The sequence below is a fragment of the Capra hircus genome, chromosome 2, assembly GCF_001704415.2.
Source record: "Capra hircus breed San Clemente chromosome 2, ASM170441v1, whole genome shotgun sequence".
Lineage (NCBI taxonomy): Eukaryota > Metazoa > Chordata > Mammalia > Artiodactyla > Bovidae > Capra > Capra hircus.
The window spans coordinates 46,291,539-46,319,186 of record NC_030809.1 but is presented as its reverse complement, the minus strand read 5'-3'; the positions used below and the strand labels follow the sequence as shown (position 1 = coordinate 46,319,186).

General features: G+C 38.5%; 3 protein-coding genes and 1 pseudogene across 7 annotated transcripts in view; 1 reads left to right on the top strand and 3 right to left on the bottom strand.

Annotated features, from left to right (window-relative positions):
* Positions 1–13,897, bottom strand: part of FAM126B (family with sequence similarity 126 member B) — a 69,609-nt gene extending 55,712 nt beyond the window's left edge. Inside the window, exons 1-2 of one of the 4 annotated variants that reach the window (XM_018060973.1) lie at positions 13,768–13,897; positions 12,927–12,960 (exon numbers count right to left, since the gene is read on the bottom strand). The gene's annotated coding sequence lies outside the window, so the exon portion shown is untranslated. Of the gene's footprint in view, positions 1–12,926; positions 13,013–13,767 lie in introns of those variants that run through there. The other 3 variants (XM_005676358.3, XM_018060965.1, XM_013971062.2) reach the window with 3 other exon arrangements.
* On the top strand, positions 14,114–24,383 carry NDUFB3 (NADH:ubiquinone oxidoreductase subunit B3). Of its 2 annotated transcripts, none has more exons than XM_005676357.3 (3): positions 14,114–14,221; positions 20,905–21,046; positions 24,096–24,383. In XM_005676357.3, the coding sequence occupies exons 2-3, from the start codon at positions 20,907–20,909 to the stop codon at positions 24,250–24,252; spliced, it is 297 nt and encodes a 98-aa protein (XP_005676414.1). In that variant the 5' UTR covers positions 14,114–14,221; positions 20,905–20,906; the 3' UTR covers positions 24,253–24,383. The 2 variants fall into 2 exon arrangements, with proteins under 2 accessions (XP_005676414.1, XP_017916474.1); XM_018060985.1 differs by lacking the exon at positions 14,114–14,221 and adding an exon at positions 16,512–16,534.
* Positions 25,615–26,140, bottom strand: LOC108633325 (glycine, alanine and asparagine-rich protein-like). The gene has a single exon (XM_018038511.1). The coding sequence runs from the start codon at positions 26,102–26,104 to the stop codon at positions 25,766–25,768; it is 339 nt and encodes a 112-aa protein (XP_017894000.1). The 5' UTR covers positions 26,105–26,140; the 3' UTR covers positions 25,615–25,765.
* Positions 26,427–27,378, bottom strand: LOC102171826 (annotated as a pseudogene).

The following is a 27,648-nucleotide window of genomic DNA, read 5'->3' as shown; positions in this document are numbered from 1 at the left end:
GTTGGATGGCATCACCAGCTCAATGGACATGAGTTTTGAGTAAGCTTTGGGAGTTGGCGATGGACAGGGAAGCCTGGTGTGCTGCAGTCCATGGGGGTTGCAGAGTCGGACATGACTGAGTGACTGACCTAAATTGAATAAATAAAAACCAAAAGAAACCTCAGCTACTTGGAAATTTTAAATTATACTTCTAAACATCTATGAGTCAAAGACAGTATTAAAGCCAAAATCAGGGACTTCTCTGTCAGTCCAGTGGTTAAGACTCCACGCTCTAAATGCAGGGGACACTGGGTTTGATCCCTGGTTGGGAAAGTAAGATCCCATACACCATACAGCATGGCCAAAAAACTTAAAAAAAAAAAAAAAAGAAACTAAACAAACAAATAAAAATGCAACTTCCAATAGCATTAAAAAAGAGAGAGAAAAGTCTAACAGAAGATATGCAAGACCAGTATACTGAAAACAAGAAGACATTTCTGAGAGATAAACTGAAGGCCGTATCATGTTCACAGTTTGGCAACTCACAGTAAAAACATCAGTTCTCCCCTAACTGATTTCTAGTTTCAAAGCAATCTTAATCAAAATCCCACTGCTTTCCTTTAAAATCCCACTGCTCTCCTTTAAAAGAGAGACTGACAAGCTGATTCTGAAATCCCTATGGAAATACAAGGAGCCAAGAATAACCAAGGCAACCTTTAAAAACAAAAATTGGAGGACTCTATTCCAAAATATTAAAACCTATTATAAAGCCACAGTAATTAACTGTACAAGTATAGTAACCAAAACTTACCAATGAAAAAGTAAAGCCTAGAAAATCACATACAAGTAGGATTGTCTGATTTATGACAAAGGCAAATTGCAGTGCATTTGGGAAAAGTCTTTTAAATAAAAGATGCAGGGTCAACTGGATATCCCTATAGAAAATATTGTATCATGATCTCTAACCTTACACAATTCACAAAATTCCAAACAGAATGTAGATCTAAATAAACCAAAAAAACCCATAGCAAAATATCTTTGTGTCTTTGAAGCAGGCAATTTTTTTTTTTTTTAACAATGTTGTGATAGTTGAAGGTGAACAGCAAAGGGACCCAACTATACATATACATGTATCCATTCTCCCCCAAATTTCAATTCCATCCACACAGCAGGCAAATATTTTTTAAGCCAACAAAAAGGCACTAACCATCACCACACCAATAAACTGGCCTGCATCACACCAGTCATTAAAAGACAGACTAAGAGAGTGAAACCGCAAGACAAAGACTAGAACAGGATATCAGTAACACCGTAAGGAGAGATCTGTGATTGCTTGGGGTTGGGGTCAGGGCAGGAAAACTAGATTTGTAACTTCTCCAGACTGGGAGTATGTCTTAGATATACCTGTATTTCCCGTTCCCGACAGGGCTTAGCACACAGTCAGCACTTAGTTCATGACTACTGAATGAAGTGCTTAACAGCAACAAGTGGTCAGTCAGCAGCAGACTAAGGAGAATGAAAGTGAAAAGTGAAAGTGTTAAGTCGCTCAATCATGTCCAACTCTTTGTGATCCCATGGACTGTAGCCCGCCAGACTCCTTTGTCCATGGGATTCTCCAGTAAGAAAACTTGGAATGGGCTGCCATTCCCTTCTCCAGGGGATCTTCCCGACTCAGGGTTCAAATCCAGGTCTCCTGCATTGCGAACAGATACTTTTCCATCAGAGCCACCTGGGAAGCCCTTCAGGAGAGGAGACAGGAAGGCAAGTATGGCAAAGATTACTAGCTCCCATCTGATATAGATCCACGCTCCATCCACAATGATCTAGTCTATACTGTCAGCCAAAGCCATTTCTGAATCTTATTTACAGCTGAGTATGGCCAAATGACTAAGTTTTGGTCATCAAGATCAGAGTTATAGAAAGGTTTCTCTCTTTCCTTTTTCCCCCCCTTGGCCACGCCACATGATTTGCAGGATCTTAGTTCTCCAATCAGGGATTCAACCCGGGTCCATGGCAGTGAAAGCAGTGAGTCCTAACTACTGGCTTACCAGGGAAATCCCTAGAAAGGTTTCTTAAAAGATGAAAGGTATGCCCCTTTTATCTTCTGCTTTTCTTCCTCCTTTCTTCTGCCTAGATCATGGATATGACAGCTGGATATACAGCAACCATTCTGTGATCTTGAAAATAGAAGCCACATGCTAAGGATGGCAAAGGAAAAAGAGAATGAGACTGGTCCTTGACAAGCCTATGGTGCTGCTCTATCAGTCTTGATTGTTATTTTTGAATTTGTTTTTACAAGACAAAGAAATTAACTACTATCTTATTTAAGCAACGGTTATTTCTTACCTCTTTTTCTAGCAGCCCAAACAATTCTTACCTGGTAAGGTAAGAAAGAGATTCCAGCAACAAATCTATGGTCTAAGATACCGATAAGCCATCTGTTATGCTTCAATGCTAATAAAGTGTTCATCTTCACTGAAATGGGGGGGTGGGGAGTTGTGGGGGGGAGTATAGAAGAAAGACTGACTAAAGAATCTACTCTGTGAAAGCACACCACCATTATAGCTCAGATGGAGAGCTGTTTATAATAGTTCAGTACACTGAAAAGATTGCATAATACAGTACTATAATTTCTTGCCAACATTTACGAGTTATGTTCTAGAAAAGTAATGTGACTTATTGTGACTGGCCAAAAGTAAATTATATGAAAATAAGAGGTTAGAAAAAATAAACATTTTAATAGAAAATGTTACATCAGCTATTTAAAACCTGTTCAAATAAAAATCAGTGAATTTTCTACATATTAACCCCTTCAAATTTCCAAGAAATACTACTGTAGCACAAGTTTGATAAGGCTGATTCTCTCATATTATGATCAATATTCTACTTCATAAAGATTTTGAACCTGTTCTTGGCTTGCCATTTTATGTCTTTGCTAATTGTGTTTTTATTTTTGTTAAATCTACAAAAATTTTCACATTTTTATAGTGACTGTATAATTTTGGGGGTTGTTTTTCATCCATATATTAAGAAAATAGAAAATAATCTGATTTCTCTGTGGACTATTGTACACTGAATTTTTGTGTCACAAACCACTTCAGTATTCTTGCCTTGAGAACCCCATGAACAGTATGAAAAGGCAAAATGATAGGATACTGAAAGAGGAACTCCTCAGGTCAGTAGGTGCCCAATATGCTACTGGAGATCAGTGGAGAAATAACTCCAGAAAGAATGAAGGGATGGAGCCAAAGCAAAAACAACACCCAGTTGTGGATGTGTCTGGCAATAGAAGCAAGGTCCAACGCTGTAAAGAGCAATATTGCATAGGAACCTGGAATGTTAGGTCCATGAATCAAGGCAAATTGCAAGTGGTCAAACAGGAGATGGCAAGAGTGAACGTCGACATTCTAGGAATCAGCAAACTAAAATGGCCTGGAATGAGTGAATTTAACTCAGATGACCATTATATCTATCATCACGGGCAAGAATCCCTTGGAAGAAATGGAGTAGCCATCATGATCAACAAAACAGTCTGCAATGCAGTACTTGGATGCAATCTCAAAAACGACAGAATGATCTCTGTTTGTTTCCAAGGCAAACCATTCAATATCACAGTAATATAAGTCTATGCCCCAAGCAGTAACGCTGAAGAAGCTGAAGCTGAACGGTTCTATGAAGACCTACAAGACCTTCTAGAGCTAACACCCAAAAAAGATGTCCTTTTCATTATAGGGAACTGGAATGCAAACATAGGAAGACAAGAAACACCTGGGGTAACAGGCAAATGTGGCCTTGGAATACGGAATGAAGCAGGGCAAAGGCTAATAGCGTTTTGCCAAAAGAATGCACTGGTCATAGCAAACACCCTCTTCCAAAAACAGTAGAGAAGACTCTACACATGGACATCACCAGATGGTCAACACCGAAATCAGACTGATTATATTCTTTGCAGTCAAAAATGGAGAAGCTCTATACAGTCAGCAAAAACAAGACCGGGAGTTGACTATGGCTCACATCATGAACTCCTTATTGCCAATTTAAGTCCTTCAGACTTAAATTGAAGAAAGTACAGAAAACCACTAGACCATTCAGGTATGACCTAAATCAAATTCCTTATGATTATACACTGGAAGTGATAAAAGATTTAAGGGATTCGATCTGATAGATAAAGTGCCTGATGACCTATGGACGGAAGTTCGTGACACTGTACAGGAGACAGGTATCAAGACCATTCCCATGGAAAAGAACTGCAAAAAAGCAAAGTGGCTGTCTGGGGAGGCCTTACAAATAGCTGTGAAAAGAAGAGAAGTGAAAAGCAAAAGAGAAAAGGAAAGATATAAGCATCTGAATACAGAGTTCCAAAGAATAGCAAGAAGAGATAAGAAAGCCTTCTTCAGCGATCAATGCAAAGAAATAGAGGAAAATAACAGAATGGGAAAGACTAGAGATCTCCTCAAGGAAATTAGAGATACCAAGGGAATATTTCATGCAAAGATGGGCTCGATAAAGAACAGAAATGGTATGGATCTAACAGAAGCAGAAGATATTAAGAAGAGGTGGCAAGAATACACAGAAGAACTGTACAAAAAAGATCTTCATAACCCAGATAACCACGATGGTGTGATCACTAACCTAGAGCCAGATACCCTGGAATGTGAAGTCAAGTGGGCCTTAGGAAACATCACTATGAACAAAGTTAGTGGAGGTGATGGAATTCCAGTTGAGCTATTTCAAATCCTGAAAGATGATGCTGTGAAAGTGCTACACTCAAAGATACCAGCAAATTTGGAAAACTCAGCAGTGACCACAGGACTGGAAAAGGTCAGTTTTCATTCCAATCCCAAAGAAAGCCAATGCCAAAGAATGCTCCAATTACCGCACAACTGCACTCATCTCACCCGCTAGTAAAGTAATGCTCAAAATTCTGCAAGCCAGGCTTCAGCAGTACGTGAACCGTGAACTTCCTGATGTTCAAGCTGGTTTTAGAAAAGGCAGAGGAACCAGAGATCAAATTGCCAACATCCGCTGGATCATGGAAAAAGCAAGAGAGTTCCAGAAAAACATCTATTTCTGCTTTATTGACTATGCCAAAGCCTTTGACTATGTGGATCACAAGAAACTGTGGCAAATTCTCAAAGAGATAGGAATACCAGACCACCTGACCTGCCTCTTGAGAAATGTGTATGCAGGTCAGGAAGCAACAGTTAGAAATGACATGGAACAACAGACTGGTTCCAAATAGGAAAAGGAGTACGTCAAGGCTGTATATTGTCACTCTGCTTATTTAACTTCTATGCAGAGTACATCATAAGAAACGCTGGGCTGGAAGAAGCACAAGCTGGAATCAAGACTGCCGGGAGAAATAGCAATAACCTCAGATATGCAGATGACACCACCCTTATGACAGAAAGTGAAAGAGGAGAGTGTAAAAGTTGGCTTAAAGGTCAACATTCAGAAAGCTAAAATCATGGCATCTGGTCCCATCACTTCATGGGAAATAGATGGGGAAACAGTGGAAACAGCGTCAGACTTTATTTTGGGGGGCTCCAAAATGACTGCAGATGGTGACTGCAGCCATGAAATTAAAAGACGCTTACTCCTTGGAAAGAAAGTTATGACCAACCTAGACAGCATATTGAAAAGCAGAGTCATTACTTTGCCAACAAAGGTCCGTCTAGTCAAGGCTATGGTTTTTCCAGTGGTCAAGCACGGATGTGAGAGTTGGACTGTGAAGAAAGCTCAGTGCTTAAAAATTGATGCTTTTGAACTGTGATGTTAGAGAAGACTCTTGAGAGTCCCCTGGACTGCAAGGAGATCCAACCAGTCCATTCTAAAGGAGATCAGTCCTGGGTGTTCTTTGGAAGGAATGATGCTAAAGCAGAAACTCCAGTACTTTAGCCACCTCATGCAAAGAACTGACTCATTGGAAAAGACTCTGATGCTGGGAGGGATTGGGGGTGGGAAGAAAAGGGGACAAGAGAGGATGAGATGGCTGGATGGCATCACCAACTCAATGGACATGAGTTTGAGTGAACTCCGGGAGTCGGTGATAGACAGGGAGGCCTAGAGTGCTGCGATTCATGGCGTTGCACTGGGAGGGATTGGGAGCGGGAAGAAAAGGGGATGACAGAGGATGAGTTGGCTGGATGGCATCACCAACTCAATGGACATGAGTTTGAGTGAACTCCGGGAGTTGGCGATGGACAGGGAGGCCTGGAGTGCTGCGATTCATGGGGTTGCAAAGAGTTGGACATGACTGAACGACTGAACTTAAAATTCATATACTGAAATACTAACTGCCAATGTGATTAGGAGGTGGGGCCTTTGGTGGGGTGGGTGGTGATTAGTTCATGGAGTAGCATCTCATGAATGGGATTAGTGCCCTTATAAGAAAGATTCCCAGTGAGCTCTCTCACATGTTAAAACACAATGAGAAGGCAGCCATCTCTGATATAGGTAATGGGTCACCAGCTGACATAAAATTTTCTGGCATCTTGATCTTGGACGTCCCAAGTTCAAGAACTGTAAGAAATAAATGTTTGGTGTTTAAACCACCCAGTCTATGGTACTTTATTATAGCAGCCTAAATTGATGGAGAGAAAGGTCCTTTTCTATTTCTCCACTCCCTTGAATTTGGACTAGCTTACTGAACTGCTTTGACCAACAGAATATGGTGGAAGGGCTGTTAAATAAGTTCCAAAGCCTAATCCTTAAAGAGGCCTTGCAGCCTTACAGGTTCTTTACCTTTTTAGAAGGCTACCTTAAGAATGCCCTGTAAGGATGCCAAACCAGCCTACCAGAGGATGAGAAGCCACACTGAGAAGAAATGAAGCCCTTTAATGAACAGCCAGCACCGTGTGCAAACATGCGAGTGCCAACATTTCCAGGTTGGCTAAACAATTCCTTGTTGGTTTCATTTGGCTCTCTCATGCAGCTGAATCCACCTGGAGGGTTGACTGAGTTAGAAGGTCCAAGATGTTCACACTCATATGTTTGCACACGGAGCTGGCTGTTCATTAAAGGGCTTCAGTTCTTCTCAGTGTGGCTTCTCATGCTCTGGTAGGCTAGTTTTTTTACAGAATCATGCAACATAAAAAAATCTTTTAGTCCTGAGTCATTAAATCTTGTGGTACTGGTTTAGGCAGCAGCAACAAACTTTAAGATAATACTTAAAACAATAGCTTCTTGAAGGTGAGAACAACTGCTTGAGATTTTTCTGTTTTTATCTTTAGTTCACCTATTATAGTATCTTGTAAGCCATGCTGACTCCAACACTTCATTCTACTACAATTTTAAAAAAAAATTGTGTGAAAACACAATGGAGAGCCATTAAAGGATTTTGTATGTACTGAGTAATACCTAATAGGCACTTTGGAAGAGAACTCTGGTTACAATGTAGCATGGACTAGAGGGAGAAAAGACCTACAAAGGCTGGTGACCAATAAGAATAATGTTGGAATGGTCCTAGTGAGAGGTCTAGTAGGAAATTAGGTGCCTAGACCATACTTACTGCTACTGCTATTCCTACTATTACATGCATTATGTATTTATTTTTTATAGAATGTCACCTTGGTGACTTTCTTTAAAAAAAATTTATCTTTATTGAAGTATAGTTGATTTACAATGTTATGTTAGTTTCAAGTATACAGCAAAGTGATTCAGTTACATATATGCAGATGTGTATATACAGAAATATATTCTTTTTCAGACTCTTTTCCATTATACATTATTACAAGATACTGAACATAGTTCCCTGTGCTAAATAGTAAGTCTGTTATCTATTTTATATATACTAGTGGTGTAACACATTTATGATAAACCAAGTACTGTAATTAGAAATTTGTATGTATTTGCTCATTTAATCCTTAATACAACCCTTTTAAATAACTTTTTATTTTGAAAACAATTACAGACTCACATTCCCAAACTATGCGCCAGAAGGTCCCATGTATCCTCTCCCCAATGGTAACAACTTGCATAACTACAGTAAAATACCAATACCAGGAAACCAACATTGGTACAGTCCGCAGATACTATCACTCAGGTTACTCAGATATCACCAGTTTTACAAGCATTCATTTGCCTGTGCATGTGTATGTGTAGTTCTATACAACTTTATAAAAGATGTAGACGTGTAACTACCACCACAATCAAGACACAGAACTATTCTGTCACCAAGAAGATCCTTTATAATCACTCACTCCCGTCTCCCTGATCTCTAACTCCTGACAAACACCACTCTGCTCTTCATCTCTGTAATTTTGGTATCTCAAGAACACTATATACAGGGAATCATACAGAATGTAACCTTTCAAAAGCGGCTTTTTTTCACTTCAGACTCATCCTAGTTGTTGCATGTATCAATAGCTCATTCTTTTTACTGCTGTATATTATGAATGTGCCACCATTTGTTTAACCATTTACCTGTTGAAAAACATTTGGGTTGTTTCCAATTTTTGGAGATTAGGAATAAAATTGCTATGAACATTCAGGTACAGGTTTTTATATGAGTTTAAGTTTCGATTTCCCTGGAATAAATGTTCAGTAGTGCAGTTTCTGGGTTGTACAACTCTGTTTTTTCAAAGAAATTGAAGCTATAAACGGTGAAGCTGGGATTCTAATCTAGATAATCTGCCTCTAGGTCCTAACTCTTCACACTGTTTCCAGTGGTTGTAGAAACTGAGAGAAATAAATGGAATCAAAGAAACAGTAAGGAGGTAGAGTCAACAGAACCTAGCATTGCTCAGATGAGGGGTGTATGAATAAAGTGTCAAGACTAACACTAGGTTCCAGTTACAGCACATTAGATAGATGGTAAAATATAAACTGAACTTTAGATATGCTGTATTTAAGGGATATGCAGGGTTCTCCAGGTGCCACAGCAGTAAAGAATCCACCTGCCGACGTAGGAGAAGCAGGAGATGCAGGTTTGATCCCTGGGTCGGGAAGATTTCCTGGAGGAGGAAATGGCAACCCACTCCAGTGTTCTTGCCTGGAGAATCCCATGGACAGAGGAGCCTGGCGGGCTACAGTCCATGGGGTCGCAAACAGCGGACATGACTGAGCACACATGCACAGGGAATCTGCAGATCATTCCCATCTTGCAGGCAACTAGATTAGATGCTGAGTAACATCAGAGAGAGGGTACAAAATGACAAGAGATTTGACAACAGAACCCTGAAGAATAGAAATAATTGTCCCCTTTAGTTTTTCTCCCCACAATCAATAAAACAGTAGGTACTGTGACAGACTGAAAATTCATATTAACTTTAGATCTTACAGCACTTCATGTCCACTTTATCAGTTTTACAATACTATTATAAAGTATGAGGTATAGAGCAAGAGACTTTCCCCTCCCCCACTCTCTTTCTCATTTAAAAAGAAATATAAAAGGAATACAAGCTGATTAAAAAGTCTTAATATGTCAGTATACATTTGTCCAAACCCATACAGTGTACAATATCCAAACTGAACCCTAGTGCAAACCATGGACTTTGGGTAATGTCAATGTGGGCTCATCAACTGTGACAAATGCACCACTCTGTGGGGTGTATTGGAAGCCATGCATGTGTGAGAGGGTGTATAGGAACTCTCTGTATTTTCTACTTAATTTTGCTATGAACCTAAAACTACTCTAAAAAGTCAATTAAAAAATAAAATTAAGCCTCAGTACAAAAGAATATGTAAAAAGCATAAATTTCACTCCTCTCTCAGTATCCAACTCCCTCCACCCATTTTTCAAAAAAAAAAGTATGTAGAAAGGAATTTAAAGAGGTAAACTGACAAATCTTAGAGCTAAATAAGAATCAAGCAATACCAAGGATCAATGGATAATGTCAATTATACCTCAATAAAAAAAGCCAAGGATTCATAATGATAAAAGTGACAGATAAGTTTGATTCTAACCTTTTTGGAAGTTCAGTATTTTGCAATAGAATAAAATAACTATATATGGAATCTATGCTTTGCCATTTAACAATTTAAGTGCCACGTACCATTATTTTATGACTACATTTTTTGCAGTTGTATCTCAAACTGAGAAAGAATTATAATTTTATAAAGAAAGTCACACCTCTTAATATATTACATAGTTGAGTTTTTTATTCCTTTCTCTAAAAATAAAGTCTACACATTTATTTTTTCTCATACCTGTCTCCATGGAAGACAAATACCTAAATAGAACATCTAGGATTTATAAGGATGAATCATGAATTTCTAAACATATCCTGTGTCAAAGTTAACACATTCACAATTTCAAGTTTTTATATTATTATTATTTTTTTTTACCAAAAGATGAGTTTATATCTTCATCATACCACAGCAATATTGCAAGAAAAACCCTTTCATCAAGAAAACTTCCAGCCTTCCCTGGTAGCTCAGTGGTAAAGTATCCACCTGCTGATTCAGGAGACAAGGGTTCGATCCCTGATCTAGGAGGATCCCACATGCCGCAGAGCAACTAAGCCCATGCACCACAACTACTGAGCCTGTGCTCTACAACTACTGAAGCCCTAGAGCCCACACTCCAAAACAAGAGAAGCCACCGTAACGAGACGCCCTCGCACCAAAATTAAGAGAGTAGCTCCTGATCTCTACAACTAAAGAGCCTGTGCAGCAATAAAGACTCAGCACAACCAAAAAGAAGAAACTTCAAATTCTTATTTCCCAATTCTAGTGTTAGAACTAGATAGCTTTCAGAGACATTAAGAGAACAGGTTTGAATAATGAAAGAAATTAGCTTGGTTTATGAAAAGGAGCTAAGTGCCAAGTAAAAACTAATTCCAACCAAAACATTCAGCACAATTTTTATTTCTGGCAACTTTAGCTCCTGGCTAGAAAGTCCATCCCAGTTATGACAAAAAATGGTAAAAATTTATTGAGCTATAATATATTGATAGATTTAGAAGCCCTTTGTCTCAAGCTAAAACTACTGTTCTGGTTCACACCACATTGGGAGAGCCTTAAATGAGATCAATGATTCTCAAGTGGAAGCCTGTGGTAAACCCTATTATCTAGGGGATTTATTTTTCCTTCAAAATATATCTACCTTCCTCATATTCTCCCTACCACTAAGATTCTTCAGCAAAGTGGAGATGATAGAATGGAGATGCATGTGTACCTTTTTTTCTTTTAACTCTTAAGATTATTCTGATATATATGTAACTCCTCACTTTCATGGAGAATTCCTGAATTAGGTCCAACTCTGCTTTTTAAAATTTTAAAAATATTTTCCAATCGTATTTTGAAACATTGTATCAATAGCAAACAAAAGCAGAGCTACAAAGTGGCAAGAGCACAGCAGAAAGCATAGCAGGTAAGGGGCTGTACTAACAGCAGCCCTAAGCAACCTAGAGTTTTCTGTGCCAGCTCCCTCCAGAACCCATTATATTACATTTTAGATGAATGTTCAGCTCATCATCCTGAGAAAAACACATAGTCTACTAGTCAGATAAAAATGTAAAAAGAAGCTATTTTGGACATCAAAAAACTAAGCCACAGAAAAAGAAAGACAAAAATTCCTCTGTTCCTGCATTAAAAGAACAATAACAAAGTATTATTTTGTGCAGCTGATAACTTGTTTGGAGACTTTCTGCTCATATTTTATTATTTTAGTTTTTCAGTATGTAGCATTATTTTTCTATTATAAAACCCAGTCAAGCTAAAAACCTTAATTGTTCTAAAACCTAATAAATTACTACAGAATGCCAAAAATGTATGAAAAAAAAAATCAAACAATCCTAATCCATATTGCTTGTCAAGACAGTTTAAGAGCTGGATTAGAAAAACAGGCTTTCAAGGTCCATTTTTGAGCAAACAATACTTCTTCACGGCCTTTGTTCCAAATCCCTTATAAACAGCTTCAATACTGAAATGTACTAGAAAAGATAATTTCTAATCACATATAAATAATCAGCCAATTATTATTATATTCTGATTTGGATTAGTGTTCCTTAAATCACTTGCTTATTTCCTATTCAATGTTCAACTTTATTGCATTCAACAATGACACCTACTGGCCATTTAGAATCAGCCATTCTGTAAGACATCTCTAGTAGGCTGGTTATATAAGAAGAAGAAACACATACATATACACGCAAGATACACATAACCTGCATGAAAACAGAGATTTGTTCATAGGTACTTACACTACAGAACTGCACCTAAAATAGAAGCAGAACTGTTCTTTGTATGACTGAGTATTATTCTTGCCAAAAGATAAGGAAGAATGAAATACCAAGTATCAAAATTTTATCTGAAACAGATAAATATCCCAGTACTCTAAACATTTCAGAACAAACTCTTAATGATCCAACACTCTTTACCAAATGACATTTAAAGGAAAAAAAGTTCCTAATTTAGTTTCTGGGATATACTAATATAAATCATCAATAATAGGAAAAAAAAGAATTTTGGAAAGTTCTTCTGACATGCAGTATTAAAATAAGCTTAGAAAAATTATATACTTGCTAATAAATACTACATTAGTCTTTATAGTCTTAAGCTAAAGGCAACATTTCAATCAGCTTACATTTTAGAAATGTACAATGCCTCTTTTAAAACTGCTTTCCAATGCGCTATAAAAAATCAAGCTTTTTAATGTAATATGTCATTCCATAATACACAGTGAATGGAATTCCACTTTAATTTTACATTTCAAAGTGCAAATGAGTGACAGAAACTTAAAATTATATCTGTAAACACTGTTTATCTCTATCGGAGAGGGTCAAAGGACATACTTTTTAAACCTAAGAAATAAATAATTCATAACTAGTTTCCCAGACTTAGGGAGCAAATTACTTAAAGATAACTTCCCCTCCCTCCTCACCCCCCCCCCCAAAAATCAGACCACCATCTCATTTTCAGTCTCTAACGTCCACAATATTTAGGGAGTAACAAAAGAAAAAATTACCAACTAGTTTTCTAGTCATTTTCCAAGTTGTACTTACCTTCTGCTATAGATTTTCGAGCGTCTCCACTTCCCTTAAGATTTGGGGAAAAAAAAAAAATTTGTAGTCAGTCATGACCCTTAAAACAAATAAATTCACGAACTACAAAACGTGAACCTGGCCACGCTCATCTCAAACTAACGTATCTCTCAACCCAAGTCCATATTTGGGATAAGCTCTTCGTGACTACTCTATCCTTCATGGTTCTTCGCCCACAGAGCCTGCCGGAGAGAAAACAGTCAAACCAACAGGGGGAAAAAACCAAAAAAACTACTCAGACACATTAATAGGTTGCAAGACCTCCTCTTTCCAGGAGGGACAACCTAGTTGTTTGCGTAAATAACAGCCAAGGGTTACATAATGTACAGCTATGAAGTCTCAACTATCTCACTGCCAATACATATTTTTCTTCATCGCTACCCCCGTTCCCACTCTGAGAAATGGCCCTAGGAAGAAGCAAACCCTAGGATTTCTCTCAGGTGTTTGCAATGCCGCGTCCTCTTCTCTCTCTGAGCTCCATACAAGGAATTCCTCCAGCCTTCACAACACCGTCTTGCTCCCGCCTCTCTCCGGTCTCCGCCAGCGCCACCGCAGCCCCCCACGCCCGAGGCTCCCACGTCGCCCCGCAGAGCTCAGCCTCCACCCGCCTCGACTGCTTCTCCTCCTCGCGACCCTTCCAAGCGGCTACCTATCTCCTAGTGGTTCCGGAACCACCAAAACTAGGGCTAACGCCTTCCCAGACCACCCTCGGCAGACCCCGTCTATAGCTCCTGTGGCCGAGAAGAAGAAAATCCTTCCTATCTGGCACTCCGCATCCCTCAAAGACAGCGCCGCCGCCTACCTGTCACCCCGCTGCCTCCGGCTTCTTACCGCCACCGCCTCCCACAGCAGGCTGCCAACTGCAGCGCAACAACTCGCCCTCTCATTGGGCGATTCCACGCTCCAACAACGGTGCCGCTGATTGGTAGCAGAATGCCCGCGGCCCTCCTTCTGTGCAGCGTCTAAAGGTTCCGGCCTCCTAGCAAGACGACGTCGCGTCTTCCTCACCCTCTGTCCTCCACAGTTTCCCTTACCTCGGCCAAACTACAGATGCACAGATATGCGGGGGAAATGTCCACTTCAGGCAGGCTTCATGTCACCTCCACTGGTCCAGGAATCTGTGACCCAGCACAAAAATGTTTAATTTCCCCTCTGGTTTCCTGCCGTAAGTAACTCGAGGTGACAACTTCCGTTTCCGGTTGCCGCTGGCTGGAGGGGTGAATCTTGAGTGTCCTGAGAGGTCAGATTGCTGTCAGGTAAATTGGGGAGCTGTTGGGAGATCTCTCGCTCGGGAATAAGAATGAGACTCTATTCTGAGGATTGTCCAAAGGGAGAGACTAAATGGAGGATGATGAGAGTGCTCAAGAGGGAAAGAATCGAAGAACTATCAGGAGAGAACAATGAAGTCCTGGAGTAGTGAGGGGTGGCTGTAGGATGCAGTGAGAATCACTATAGTTAAGTCCAAACCCTTTTTTTCCTCCTCGGCCACCCCGTGTTTTTTTGGTTTACCTTTGAATCGAATGATGGCACAACCATCCTCGAATTGAAAGTTTGTAAATTTACAATGCCTGCCTCACGAACCTGTGTTTGTTGTTGTTCTTTAGTCGCTAACTCGTGTCTGCCTCTTTTGCGATTCCATGGACAGTTGCCCACCAGGCTCCTCTGTCCATGGAATTTCCCAGACAAGAATACTGGAGTGAGTAGCCACTTCCTTCTCCAGGTGATCTTCCCGACCCAGGACCCGCATCTCCTGCATTGCAGGCGGATTTTTTACCGCTGAGCCACATGGGAGTTGCTCAGTTGTCCCTGGCTCTTTGCGACCCCATGAATTGTAGCCCACCAGGTTCCTCTATCCGTGGGATTTTTCCTGGCAAGATTACTGGACTGGATTGCCATTTCCTCCTCCAAGGGGTCTTCCTGACCCAGGGCTCCAACACGCATCTCCTGCATTGCAGGCGGAGTCTTTACAGCTGAGCCACCTGGGATGTATAGTATAATTTTATTTATCTGTTGTTTTTTTTTTGAAGATTTAGTATTTATCTGGTTGCAGTCCGGCCTTAGTTGCAGCACATGGGATCTTTGTTTTGTCATGCGTGACCTTTCATTGCAGTGTTTGGGGTCAGTGTTGTGGCAGTCAGCAGTTGTGGCACACCAGGCTTAGTTGCTCTGCATTGCATGGCAGATTCTAAACCACTGGACCACCAGGGAAGTCCTTGTAGTAACTTTTAAATTAGATTTTTCTGGCATGAATGTTTATGACACAGAGTTAAAGTGAAAAGGAGATACAAAGTCATCACATTAATGTTTAGTGTGATTACTCTTTTTAAATTGCCTATACACAGATGCAGGGACTGGAAGCGACACTAAAGGTGAAACCAGTTCATTTGTCTTTAATTTTCTAATTTTCCGATGGTAATAACAATTTTTTAGAGGAGAAATTGAAACATATAATTCAAAGTCTTTGGTAAACTGTGAAATTATGTATATTGTAAGTGGCATTACCCATTTATTTCCTTCTTAGCGAAGGTACGCCTGCACTCTTCCGGTACTAGAGCCAGCTCCCTTGAGTGGAGATTGATCTTCACCAAAGTTATAGGTTCACTTCAGACATAGATAGGATGAGGTGGGGAAAAATATTAGTGATTACATGTTCTTTCCTTGTTGAACTAATTTCCTTGCTGTTCTTATCTGAGCAGTTCTGAAATGGAAATTAATCACCTCTTACTGACTCCTTGACACAGTTTAAGTCACTTTATCTAATTTTAATTTTTATTGTGACATATACATAGCAGATGGAGAAGGAAATGGCAACCCACTCCCATGTTCTTGCCTGGAAAATCCCATGGACAGAGGAGCCTAATACATATAAAAAGGCTATATAAAACATAAGTACATATAAACAAATTATAATCAAGCAAACAATTGATCCCGTTCATTTCAGTCGCTCAGTCGTGTTCAACTCTTTGCGACCCCATGGACTGCAGCACACCAGGCTTCCCTGTCCATCACCAACTCCCGGAGCTTGCTCAGATTCATGTCCATCGAGTTGGTGATGCCATCCAACCATCTCATCCTCTGTCGTTCCCTTTTCCTCCTGCCTTCAATCTTTCCTAGCATCAGGGTCTTTTCCAAGGAGTCAGTTCTTTGCATCAGGTGGCCAAAGTATTGGAGTTTGAGCTTCAGCATCAGTCCTTCCAGTGAATGTTCCGGACTGATTTCCTTTAGGATGGACTGGTTGGATTCCTTGAAGTCCAAGGGACTCTCAAGAGTCTTCTCCAACACCACAGTTCAAAAGCATCAGTTCTTTGGCGCTGAGCTTTCTTTATGGTCCAACTCTCATATCCATACATGACTACTGGAAAAACCACAGCTTTGACTAGACGGACCTTTGCTGGCAAAGTAATGTCTCAGCTTTTTAATATGCTGTCTACATTTGTCATAGCTTTTCTTCCAGGGAGCAAGCATCTTTTAATTTCATGGCTGCAATCACCATCTGCAGTGATTTTGGAGCCCAAGAAAATAAAGTCTCACTGTTTCCATTGTTTCCCCAGCTATTCGCCAACTTTCAGGTTAGGAAATAAAGCATTGCCAAAAGTTTAAAATATGCATTCTCAACAGAGATGATTGTCTTTAAGTCAGTAAAAATTGGTTCTTGTTGGGTGGGCGTGAGAGGGCAAAAAAACCCCCACAAAAACCGTTAGGTATTAACAATACAATGGTTTGTGGCCCTCCAAAAAGCCATAGTACATAAACTGGGTATTAAAATTTCATGTGGAGGGGTAAGGCGAGAACATGATTAACAGGGACAAAAAGGTCTAAAAAAGCTCTTGTGGGGTACAGTAATTACAATACGTTGAAAAATACTGCCTTAGAAGTTCTGTGAATGAATTGTTAGGTTTTTTTTCATTTATATAAATGAAATTAAAAGTTATATATATTTTTTCTGACTCACCCCTTGCTCATTGTTTGTGACATTCATTCATACTCTTCCATGGTTGTAAATTTGAGTTGTTTACAGTTTGGGGCAAACATAAATAATATAACTAGAAAGATTCTTATAAAACTGTTATACAGATGCAAGAGTTTCTCTAGAGCAGTGCTGTCTAATGCAGATATAATTACAAATCACGTACTTAAAATTTTCTAATAGCCATATTAAAAAAGTATAAAGAAACAAAATTAATTTTTAAAATTTATTTGCTTTTAATTGGAGGGTAATTGCTTTACAATGTTGTGTCAGTTAAGAAACATAAAATTATTTTTAATATATTTTATGTAGCCCAGTATATATATTGAAAATATTATCATTTTAAGATGTACTCAGTATTAAAAGCTACTAATGAAATGCATTTTCTTCATGCTGTCTTCAAAATTGATGTATTTTATTTTACCCTTACAGATATGCTCTTTATATCTATAACAACACAGTGCCTATGACTGGAATTGTTAGGCCATAAGATATTCAAGGGACTTCCCACGGGGCTCAGTTGTTAAAACAAAACAAAACAAAACAAAAATCTACCTGCCGATGCAGGACAGGCAGATTCTATCCCTAGGTCGGGAAGATCCCTTGGGGGAGGAGGAAATGGCAAGCCACAGTATTCTTGCCTGGAGAGTTCCATGGACAGAGGAGCCTGGCAGGCTACAGTCCATGGGGTTGCACAGAGTCGACACAACTGAGCATGCACACACGCAAGATATTCAAATATTTAACTTTTCTGGGTCATACCAAAGTTCTTTACAGTGGTTGTGGTAAATTGCATTCTCACCACCTGAGTGTGAAAGTGGAAGTCACATCATCACAGTGTGTTTTTACAGTCTTGCAAGGTTGGTTCTAACTTCATGTTATATGAAGAAACTGAAGTTCAGCAAGATTAAAATGATTTGATCAGGATTTTATAGCTGTTAATGGTGCACTCAGGGTTTAATACCAGATCTGTACAGCACCAAAGTCTGCATTTCAGTAGAATTCCAAGATCAGGGTATGATTGTTTGATTTATGGCTATTGTGAAGTACGAATTATTTTTAAGAGTAAATGAAGCTTCCCTAAAAATATTGTTCAACTTTTTGTTCTTTTTGAAAATTTGTTGAAATATTTAGTAAATCCCTATGAAAGGACTCTTTTGAAGTATTTTAATTAGATAGAAGAGAAAATACATTGAATTTATTAGAGGAAATTGGGAGAAATGAGTGTTCATGTATACTTACTTTTTTTCAAAGATTTATTTTCCAAATTAATATTTTGAGCATAGTAGTATTATAACTTTGAGATAACCTTCATACCATAGTAATATTTCAATTTTCATTTTAAAAATCAAGTTTTTTAATAAAAAATTGACCTTTGGTTTTGTATTTTTTCTAAAGTACCTTGATACTTTAGTAGGTTTAATGTTCTAGAATTGATATTTCCAAAAAAAGAGTTTACCTTGTAATCCAAAGATTTTTGGAATGAAACATTATTAAATTTTTTTTTTTTTACTCAGGGAACTCAAACCAGGGCTCTTTCACAACCTAGAGTGGTGGGATGGGGTGGGAGGTGGGAGGGAGGCTCATATGTATATGTAAAAGGGAGGGGACATATGTATCCCTATGGCTGATTCATGTTGATACATGGCAGAAACCAACACAATATTGTAATTATCCTATCCTTCAATTAAAAATAAATTTAAAAACTTTTTTGAAAACATAATCTGAAGAAGCCAACATTTTGTCATTATAATTAAATGCTTCTAAAAGTATTTCTTTTCTGATAATGTATTGAATCTCAAAAGTCAGACTGCAATCTGAAACCATAATTTGTTTCCTTTATATTATTGAATCCACCAAACAGTAATGAAATAACGGATTAAATGTTTTATTCAGGGCTGTGAATGTTGTAATTTTAACTTGTGTTTGTTGGGTATTGGTTTTTATTCTCCTTTAAATGTGAAATCAACAACATAATGTTTTAAATAAATTTAATTTAAATAATGTTTTAAACCAATTTAATGTCTATAAATAAAAATATTAAGTGCTGGCTGATTTGTCAAAATTACTTTGTACAATTTTGTCCTCCATATTCTGGGAACTACTGTTTAATAAAATGAGTGCTTTACATAATATGTCTTGGGTATACACTGTCTAATAATTACCTCTGTCTTCTAAAATGCAGTGTAGGAATCCTGCCTTATTATTGGATTTGTTTATAGTTATAAATGCAGACAAAACAGTAATAATTATTTGGTTTGGTTTTATTTCTGGAAAGCAGTGATTATAGAATTGCTACTGCTAATCTTACACAAGTTACAGGAGAGCATTATTAATTTATACCTTCATAATTTGAAATTCATAACAGTATGGCTGGGGGTTGAGCTCAAGTTTATTTCTGTATTATTTTTAAAAATAACACTAGAAAACTGAGATCTTTGTATATCCATTGGGGGCAATAACCCACTCCAGTATTCTTGCCTGGAAAATCCCATGGACAGAGGAACCTGGTTAGGCTACAGTCCATGGGGTCGCGAAGAGTCGGACACGACTAAGCAACTTCACTCTCATCAATTAAAAGGGGGTCCTAAGGACTCTGTTAATGGAAGAAAATATAAAAAAGAGAATACTTATATTTATGTATGTATATATCTGAATCACTTTCCTGCACACATGAAACTAACACAACATAGTGTGTGTATGTGTGTGTGTTTAGTCGCTAAGTCATGTCTGACTCTTTGCGACCCCATGGACTATAGCCTGCCAGACTCCTCTGTCCTTGGGATTTCCCAGACAAAAAGACTGGAGTGGGTTGCCATTTCCTTCTCCAGGGGATCTGCCCAACCCAGGAACTGAACCTGCATCTCCTGCATTGCAGTGGATTCTTTACCACTGAGCCACTGGGGAAACGCAACATATGTAGGTCAACTATATTTGAATAAAAATTGTTTTTAAAAGTCTTTGTTGATCTGCAGGAGTCAGCAAACTACAGCCTGCTGGCCAAACTCAGCCCATTGCCTGTTTTTATGTGGCCAGTGAGCTAAGAAGAATTTTTACAGATGAAGATTTTCAATCAATTTGATACTAAGGAACACTAAACTTTGAGCCCCAGTTAAGCAAAATGTTACCCACTGAAAGGGAATTGCAGGGTTTTTTTCATCAGAAGACTTGTATTACAAAAATTATACTCAACTGTTATACTTTGAATTAGTAAGATATTTATGGAAATTTGTTTTCTCTCCTGTTATGTAAGTATCTACATAATATCCTTGATTTTACCTCATGACCAACAAAGCCTAAAATATTTACTGTGTGGCTCTTCACAGAAAAAGTTCATGTGATCTGTATATATTAACCACAGTAATACTGCAGTTTTAAAAAATTGTCTGAAGAAAGCAAGTAACGAAAGAGTATGTACAATATTTTATTATACATACTCATGCAGTAGACAGTATTGCTTAAAAGTTAGGAGCAAGGGCTCTGAGATGAAGCTTTAAGGTTCAAAACCCAGCCATACTATTGACTGTTTTTGTTACCTTCAGAAAGGTACTTAGCTTCTTGGAGCCTCTTTGGCTTCATCTATAAAATGAAGATAATAATAGTAATCTAAGTTCAAAGAGTTGTTTTAGGAAGACTGTAAGAGAGTCGACACTTAGATCGCTGTAACATAGTGCACCTGGCACATAGGGCATGGTAAATGTTTGCTATTATAATTAAGAAAGAAACCAAATAGTAAATGTTTTCTTTTAGTGATGGGCTCTTTTTATATCTTGTGTATGTATATTTCCAAACAGTGAACATTTACTAGTTATGTAATAAGACACTTTAATAAAATTTCATAACTTCGAGTTTTCAAATATTGGCTCTCTTTTTAAAAGTCACTTTAAATGTTTTGCCTTTAAAAAAATAGTAAACTTGGGTACTTGATACCTGTAATGTATGTATTTCTCCCTAAATTAATTTTTTCTATAGACATGGCCCATGGACATGGACATGAACATGGTCCTAGTAAAATGGAACTTCCAGATTATAAACAATGGAAGATAGAAGGGACACCATTAGAAACTGTCCAAGAGAAACTGGCTGCACGAGGACTAAGGGATCCATGGGGCCGGTAAGAACAATCAAATAATTTAGATAGAATTTATCCTAGAGAAAGAATATCTATGTTCCTTTTCAATATATTCTTTAAAAAAAAAAATCAGTGAAAATGTCCTTTTACATTTAAGTTTTAAGATCAGCTTTATTAAAATATCACAGTAAAATTGACCTTATTTTAAATGTATCATTCCTTGAGTTTTGACAGATGGGTACAGTTATGTGACCACCACCACAGTCATGATACAGAATACTTCTAGCATACCAAAAAGCTCCCTCATGATCCTTTGTACTCAGTGCGATCCTGCCCCTGGATCCTGGCAGCCCTTGATCTGCTTTTTCCAGAATTTCATGCAATTGGAATTATACAATCTATAACCTTTTGTTCTGGCCACTTTTACTTAGCATAATGCTTTTGAGACTTAGGTACATTGTTAACTTACAGCATAGTTTCTTCCTTTTTATCACTGAGTACTACTCCACTGTATGCATATACGTCATTTTGTTTACTGTTCACCAGTTCCGTCTGGGTTATCAGTTTGGGGCTATTATGAGTCAAGTTGTTTTAAACATTCAAGTACAAATCTGTGTGAGCATAAGCTTTTATTTCTCTTGGATAAATACCTAACTGGGATTTCTGAATCATTTGAAAAGTATTTTTTGGTTTTGTTTTTTAAATGAAAAACTGCCAAACTGTTTTACAAAATGGTTGTACCGTTTTGCATTCTCAACCAGCAATGTATGAGAATTTTACTTGTTCAGTGTCCTCATTAATACTTGGTATTGAGTCTTTCCTGGCCGTCCAGTGGGTAAGACTCCATGCTTCTGCTTCTGTGCTTCCATTGTAGGGGGTGTGGTTCAATCCCTGGCTGGGGAACTAAGATCCAGCATGCCCTGTGATGTGGCCAAGAAAAATACTTGGTATTATCAGCCTTTTAATTTTAACCATTCTAGTGAATGTGATAGTAACATCTCTTTGGTTTTAATTTGCATTTCCATGAAGAATGAAGATGATGAGAATCTTCATATGCTTATTTTCCATTTGTGTATTTTCTTTGGTGCAATGTCTATTCAGATCTTTTGCCCATTTTATTTATCAGAATGTTTATCTTTTATTGAATTTTATAAGAGTATATGTATGTTGTTTTAAATGATTTTATTTATTTATTTATTTATTTTTGGTCCCACTGAAGAATGTGGGAATCTTAGTTCCCCAACCAGGGATCAAACCCAGGCCTTCTGTGTTGAAGCACAGAGCCTTAACCACTGGGCCACCAGGGAAGTCCCCAAGTCCTTTATCAGATAAAAGTTTTGTGGATTTTTTCCCAGACTATGACTTAACTTTTCATTTTCTTAATAATGTCTTTAAGACAGTTTTAAATATTGATGAAGTCCCAATTTAGCATTTTTTTCTTTTATGGTGTATAATTTTAAAGATTTTCCTAATCTTTATTCTGGGAGCTTTTATAGTGTTCTTTCTTCCATTTAGGTTTATGATCCATTTTGAGTTAATTTTTAATGTCATATGAGGTAAGGATGGAGGTTAAAGTTTTTGCACATAAACATCCAGTTCTAGCTCTGTGTGTTAAAAGACTGTCTTTCCCCATTAGTTGACCTTGACACCATTGTCAAAAATCTCTTGACAATATCTGTGTGGACTATTTCTGGATTCTTTTTGTTACCTTGATCAATATGTCTAACTTTTGTCAATACGACACTGTCTTCAGATCAGATAGTATAAAATGAGATGTCTGATTTTTTAAAAAAAGGTTATGTTAGCTATGCTAGGTTCATTGTATTTATATTTACATTTTAGAATGAGCTTTTCAGTTTCTGCAAAAAGCCTGCTTGGATTTTAATTGGGATCAACTTGCATCTTTCAGCTCGATTGAGGATAATTTATGTCTTAACAATATTGAATCATCTAATCCATGGACAATTAGATCCCCTTTAATTTTCTTAGCAGTTTTTATACATTCTTGTACATATTTTGTTAAGTTTATCCTGAATTATTCCATATTTTTATGCTATTATAAATAGTATTTTTAAACTTCTGTTTCCAAGTGTTCATTGCTGGTATATAAAAATATAATTGCTTTTTATATATTGACTTTATCTTGTTACCTTGCTAAATTGAATTTTTAGTTCTAGCAGATGTTTCTCAGAGATTTCTTAGAATTTACTTCATAGAAAATGATTTCGTCTACAAAGACCACACTTTTCTTTCAATTTTTTTTCTTGGGTTATTTCACTGTCTAACATTGCTAATATAATATTGAATAAAAGTGGTGTATGTGGACATCCTAGTTTCGTTCCTAACTGGGGAAAGCATACAGTCTTGTATCATTAAGTAGGATGATGTATCCTTACCTGCGATAGAACCCTTTTTCTCAGCAGAGCTTTCTGATTTGTTTCTTTCTGTGTTCTGGATACTCAAAAGAAGTATTGCCAGAGCAAGAAATTAATCTTCTAAAGTCAGACTTATATGACAGGGGAAAGCAATGATTCATTGAATAGTAATAGTAGTATCTAGTAGTACTTTTTGTGCCGAAATACATCATATATTACTCTGTTTAATCTTTATAATAACACTATAAGATGGATGGTAATCATTGCTGAGTAGAAGAAACAGGCCCTGACAGATTAAGTAATTTATTGAGCCTAAAAGGTGTGTATCTCATAAAGTGGCAGAGCTAAGATTAATACCTAAGTCTCTTAACTTCCTCTTTCCATGAAGCTATAATGACTAGCATGGGCAAAGCTACACAACTGACCTGTGGTGGATAGGCCAAGGTGAGTCTTGCATTTGAGAATTCTGTAACATTCTGAGTATTATGACTGTGAAATATGAAACCATCAAGTGCTTTTTCTTGTATTTCATATATGAAATGTGAGCATATAGAGCTACTTATCTTATACCACAGAACAATTCCTATTGTGATCCACTTAAATTATCTTATATAAGGTAGCATATAAGTCTGTTAGAAAGGTGAAAATCAAATTTATTTTACTTAATGAATAAGTCATATGTGATTATAATTTTCCCCTTTGTTTTTCCTCTCTAGCAATGAAGCTTGGAGATACATGGGTGGCTTTGCAAATAATGTTTCCTTTGTTGGAGCATTATTAAAAGGATTCAAGTGGGGATTTGCTGCATTTGTGGTAGCTGTAGGGGCTGAATATTACCTGGAGTCCCAGAAAAAAGATAAGAAACATCACTGAAGATAATACCTGGAAATATCTTTTAATGTCTTAACTTTCTCATAAAAAGATTTCGTCACTGTAGCCTACTCACCTATGTGTTTATTCCTTAAGGAATGCTAGTAAGATTTAATAAAATAAGAAAACATGTACCAGTCTGCTTTTTCATTCTTAAAAAAAGCATGTCGAGCCATATCAGATTTGGCTTGGAGAACACATGAGAGGTTGAGTACTGGCAGCAGTACATTCTGCAAATAGCTGACAGCCAGCATATATTTGAACAAATGGATATGTTCTAATAGGTTTCTTTTTTTAAATTTTTTAAAATTGTGATAAAATATGTCATCTTGTTTTTTATAAGTGAACAGTCAGTGACATTAAATACATTCATAATATTGTGCTACCATTACCACCATCCATGTCTATAACTCTTTTCATCTTTTAAAATTGAAAATCTGTGCCAATTAATTAATAACCCCCATCCTCCCCTCAGCCTCTGGCAACCATCATTCTACTTTCTTTCTCTGTGATTTTTGACTACTCTATGTAGAAACATGCAGAATTTGTCTTTTTATGACTGGCTTATTTTATTTTACATAATGTCTTCAAAGTTCATCTATGTTACATATGTCAGAATTTCCTTTCTTTTTAAGGCTAAATAATCTGTTTTATGTATATACCACATTTTGTTTATCCATTCATTAATCGATGAATACTTGGGTTGCTGATGGACACTTGAGTTGCTGCCACATTTTAGCTATTATGAATAATACTGCTATGAACATAGGTGTACTCTTTTTTTTTTTTTTAATGTGGGATCTCAGTTTCCCAACCAGGGGTTGAACCCATGTCCTTTGCCATGGAGGCATGGAGTTTTAACCACTGGACCACCAAGGAAGTCCCCAGATATTTTTTTTTAAAGAAAAGACATTTATTCAGCATCATAATTAGACTATTACATTTAGCAATCAACAGCATGGGTGCAAAAAAATCTACATTAAAACACTTTGTTGGAATGCTTTACACTTTCCACAGAACAGAAACTAAAATAACCTGTTACACAATTAGTCACAAGTACAGTGCAAGTTTTTTGCCCATGCACATGCTGCTGCTGCTGCTGCTAAGTCGCTTCAGTCGTGCCTGACCCTGTGTGACCCCATAGATGGCAGCCCACCAGGCTCCCCCGTCCCTGGGATTCTCTAAACAAGAACACTGGTGTGGGTTACCATTTCCTTCTCCAATGCATGAAAGTGAAAAGTCAAAGTGAACTCGCTCAGTCATGTCCGACTCTTCGTGACCCCATGGACTGCAGCCTACCAGGTTCCTCTGTCCATGGGATTTTCCAGGCAAGAGTACTGGAGTGGGGTGCCATTGCCTTCTCCACCCATACACATGAGTATTGTCTAAAACATGTCTTCTTTGTAGCAGCTAGGCCCTACCACCACTGTGCTTGGCTGAATTCACAAATCTGTTGTAACCTGTAGCTTCCCTGTTACTTCTCTGGCTCTCCTCTCCTGCTAAGCTTTGTTTTCTGTCAGTAATTAAAACCTGCCACCGCTGTTGCCGCTGCCATAGCTACTGCCACTGCTGGAACCACCATAGCCACTTTGGTTTCATGGTTTGGCAAAGTATTGGCCTCCACCGCCACAGGGGTCAGAACTTCTGCTCTAAAGTTTCCTCCTTTCATGGGTCCAAAATTTGAAGATTGATCATTGTAATTGCCAAAATCATTGTAGCTTCCACCACCTCCAAAGTTGCTTCCACTGCCACCACCAAAGCCACCTCCACCTCCACAATTTGTTACAGCTGTCATAGCTTCCACTCCCGCCATAGCCACTGCCCTGGTTTCCATAACTCTGTCCACCACTCCCATAGCCTCTGTGCTTCCTCCAGAGTAACCAGGGCCGCCTCCTTCACAACCACCATCATTCAGTTCAGTTCAGTTCAGTTGCTCAGTCGTGTCCGACTCTTTGCGACCCCATGAATCGCAGCATGCCAGGCCTCCCTGTCCATCACCATCTCCTGGAATTCACTCAGACCCACGTCCATCGAGTCCGTGATGCCATCCAGCCATCTCATCCTCGGTTGTCCCCTTCTCCTCCTGCCCCCAACCCCTCACAGCAAGAGTCTTTTCCAATGAGTCAACTCTTCGCATGAGGTGGCCAAAGTACTGGAGCTTCATTACCAAATCCATTTTAACCATCCCCACTGCCACCACTATGGCAGTCACAAAAGCCACCACGACCACTGGCGTTTCCTCCACAGCCAAAGTTGTTATTCCTGTGGAAATCACCTCCATGACCACCACCAAAGTTTCCAGACCCACTTAGACCTCTCTGGCTGGATGAAGCACTAGCCATCTCTTGCTTAGACAGGGCTTTTCTCACTTCACAGTTGTGGCCATTCACAGTGTGGTATTTCTGAATGACAATCTTGTCTACAGAGTCATGGTCATCAAAAGTTACAAAAGCAAATCCTCTGTTTTTGTCACTGCCTCGGTCAGTCATGACTTCAGTCACGTCAGTTTTCCCATACTGTTCAAAATTATTTCTCAGGTGATGTTCTTCAGTGCCTTGTTTAATGCCACCAACAAAAATCTTTTTCACAGTTAAGTGGGCACAAGGTCTTTGAGAATCTCCTCTTGAGATGTCCCTCTTTGGTTCCACAGCTCTTTCGTCCACTTTGTGTGGCCTTGCACTCACGGCTGCATCCACCTCCTCCACCATGGCGTATGTGACAAACCCGAAGCCTCTGGAGCGCTTGGCGTTTGGATCCCTCATTACCACAAGTCTGTGAGCCTTCCCCATTACTCAAAATGGCTGCTCAGACTGTCATCGATCGTTTCAAAGCTCAATCCTCTGATGAAGAGCTTCCGCAGCTGTTCGGGGCCTTTGGAAGACTCTGACTTAGACATGACGGCAGGGCGGGGTGGGAGAGCGGAGGCTTCCAACAATGCTTTCTCGGTGGCATCCACGGGCAGAAAGAAGTCCCCAGATTTTTAAGAGTTGACTTTGCTGCTTTTACCATCCTCTGTAGGTAGTTTAGAGGGACCTAGCTTATATTATAAAATACTTGACTGCCTTGTTTATGATAACGTGCATCTGTCATGTTAGTTTTCTTATGATACTTTCTACTCCTTGGAAGAAAAGTTATGACCAACCTGGACAGCATATTCAAAAGCACAGACATTACTTTGCCGACTAAGGTCCGTCTAGTCAAGGCTATGGTTTTTCCTGTGGCCATGTATGGATGTGAGAGTTGGACTGTGAAGAAGGCTGAGCACCAAAGAATTGATGCTTTTGAACTGTGGTGTTGGAGAAGACTCTTGAGAGTCCCTTGGACTGCAAGGAGATCCAACCAGTCCATTCTGAAGGAGGTCAGCCCTGGGATTTCTTTGGAAGGAATGATGCTGACGCT

Coding starts and splice junctions, on each gene's coding strand:
- LOC108633325 (XM_018038511.1), bottom strand. CDS start 26,104: ATGGGAGTGGTGGACAGAGTTATGGAAACCAGGGCAGTGGCTATGGCG.
- NDUFB3 (XM_005676357.3), top strand. CDS start 20,907: ATGGCCCATGGACATGGACATGAACATGGTCCTAGTAAAATGGAACTT. Junction 21,047..24,095: donor CTAAGGGATCCATGGGGCCG/GTAAGAACAATC, acceptor TTTCCTCTCTAG/CAATGAAGCTTGGAGATACA.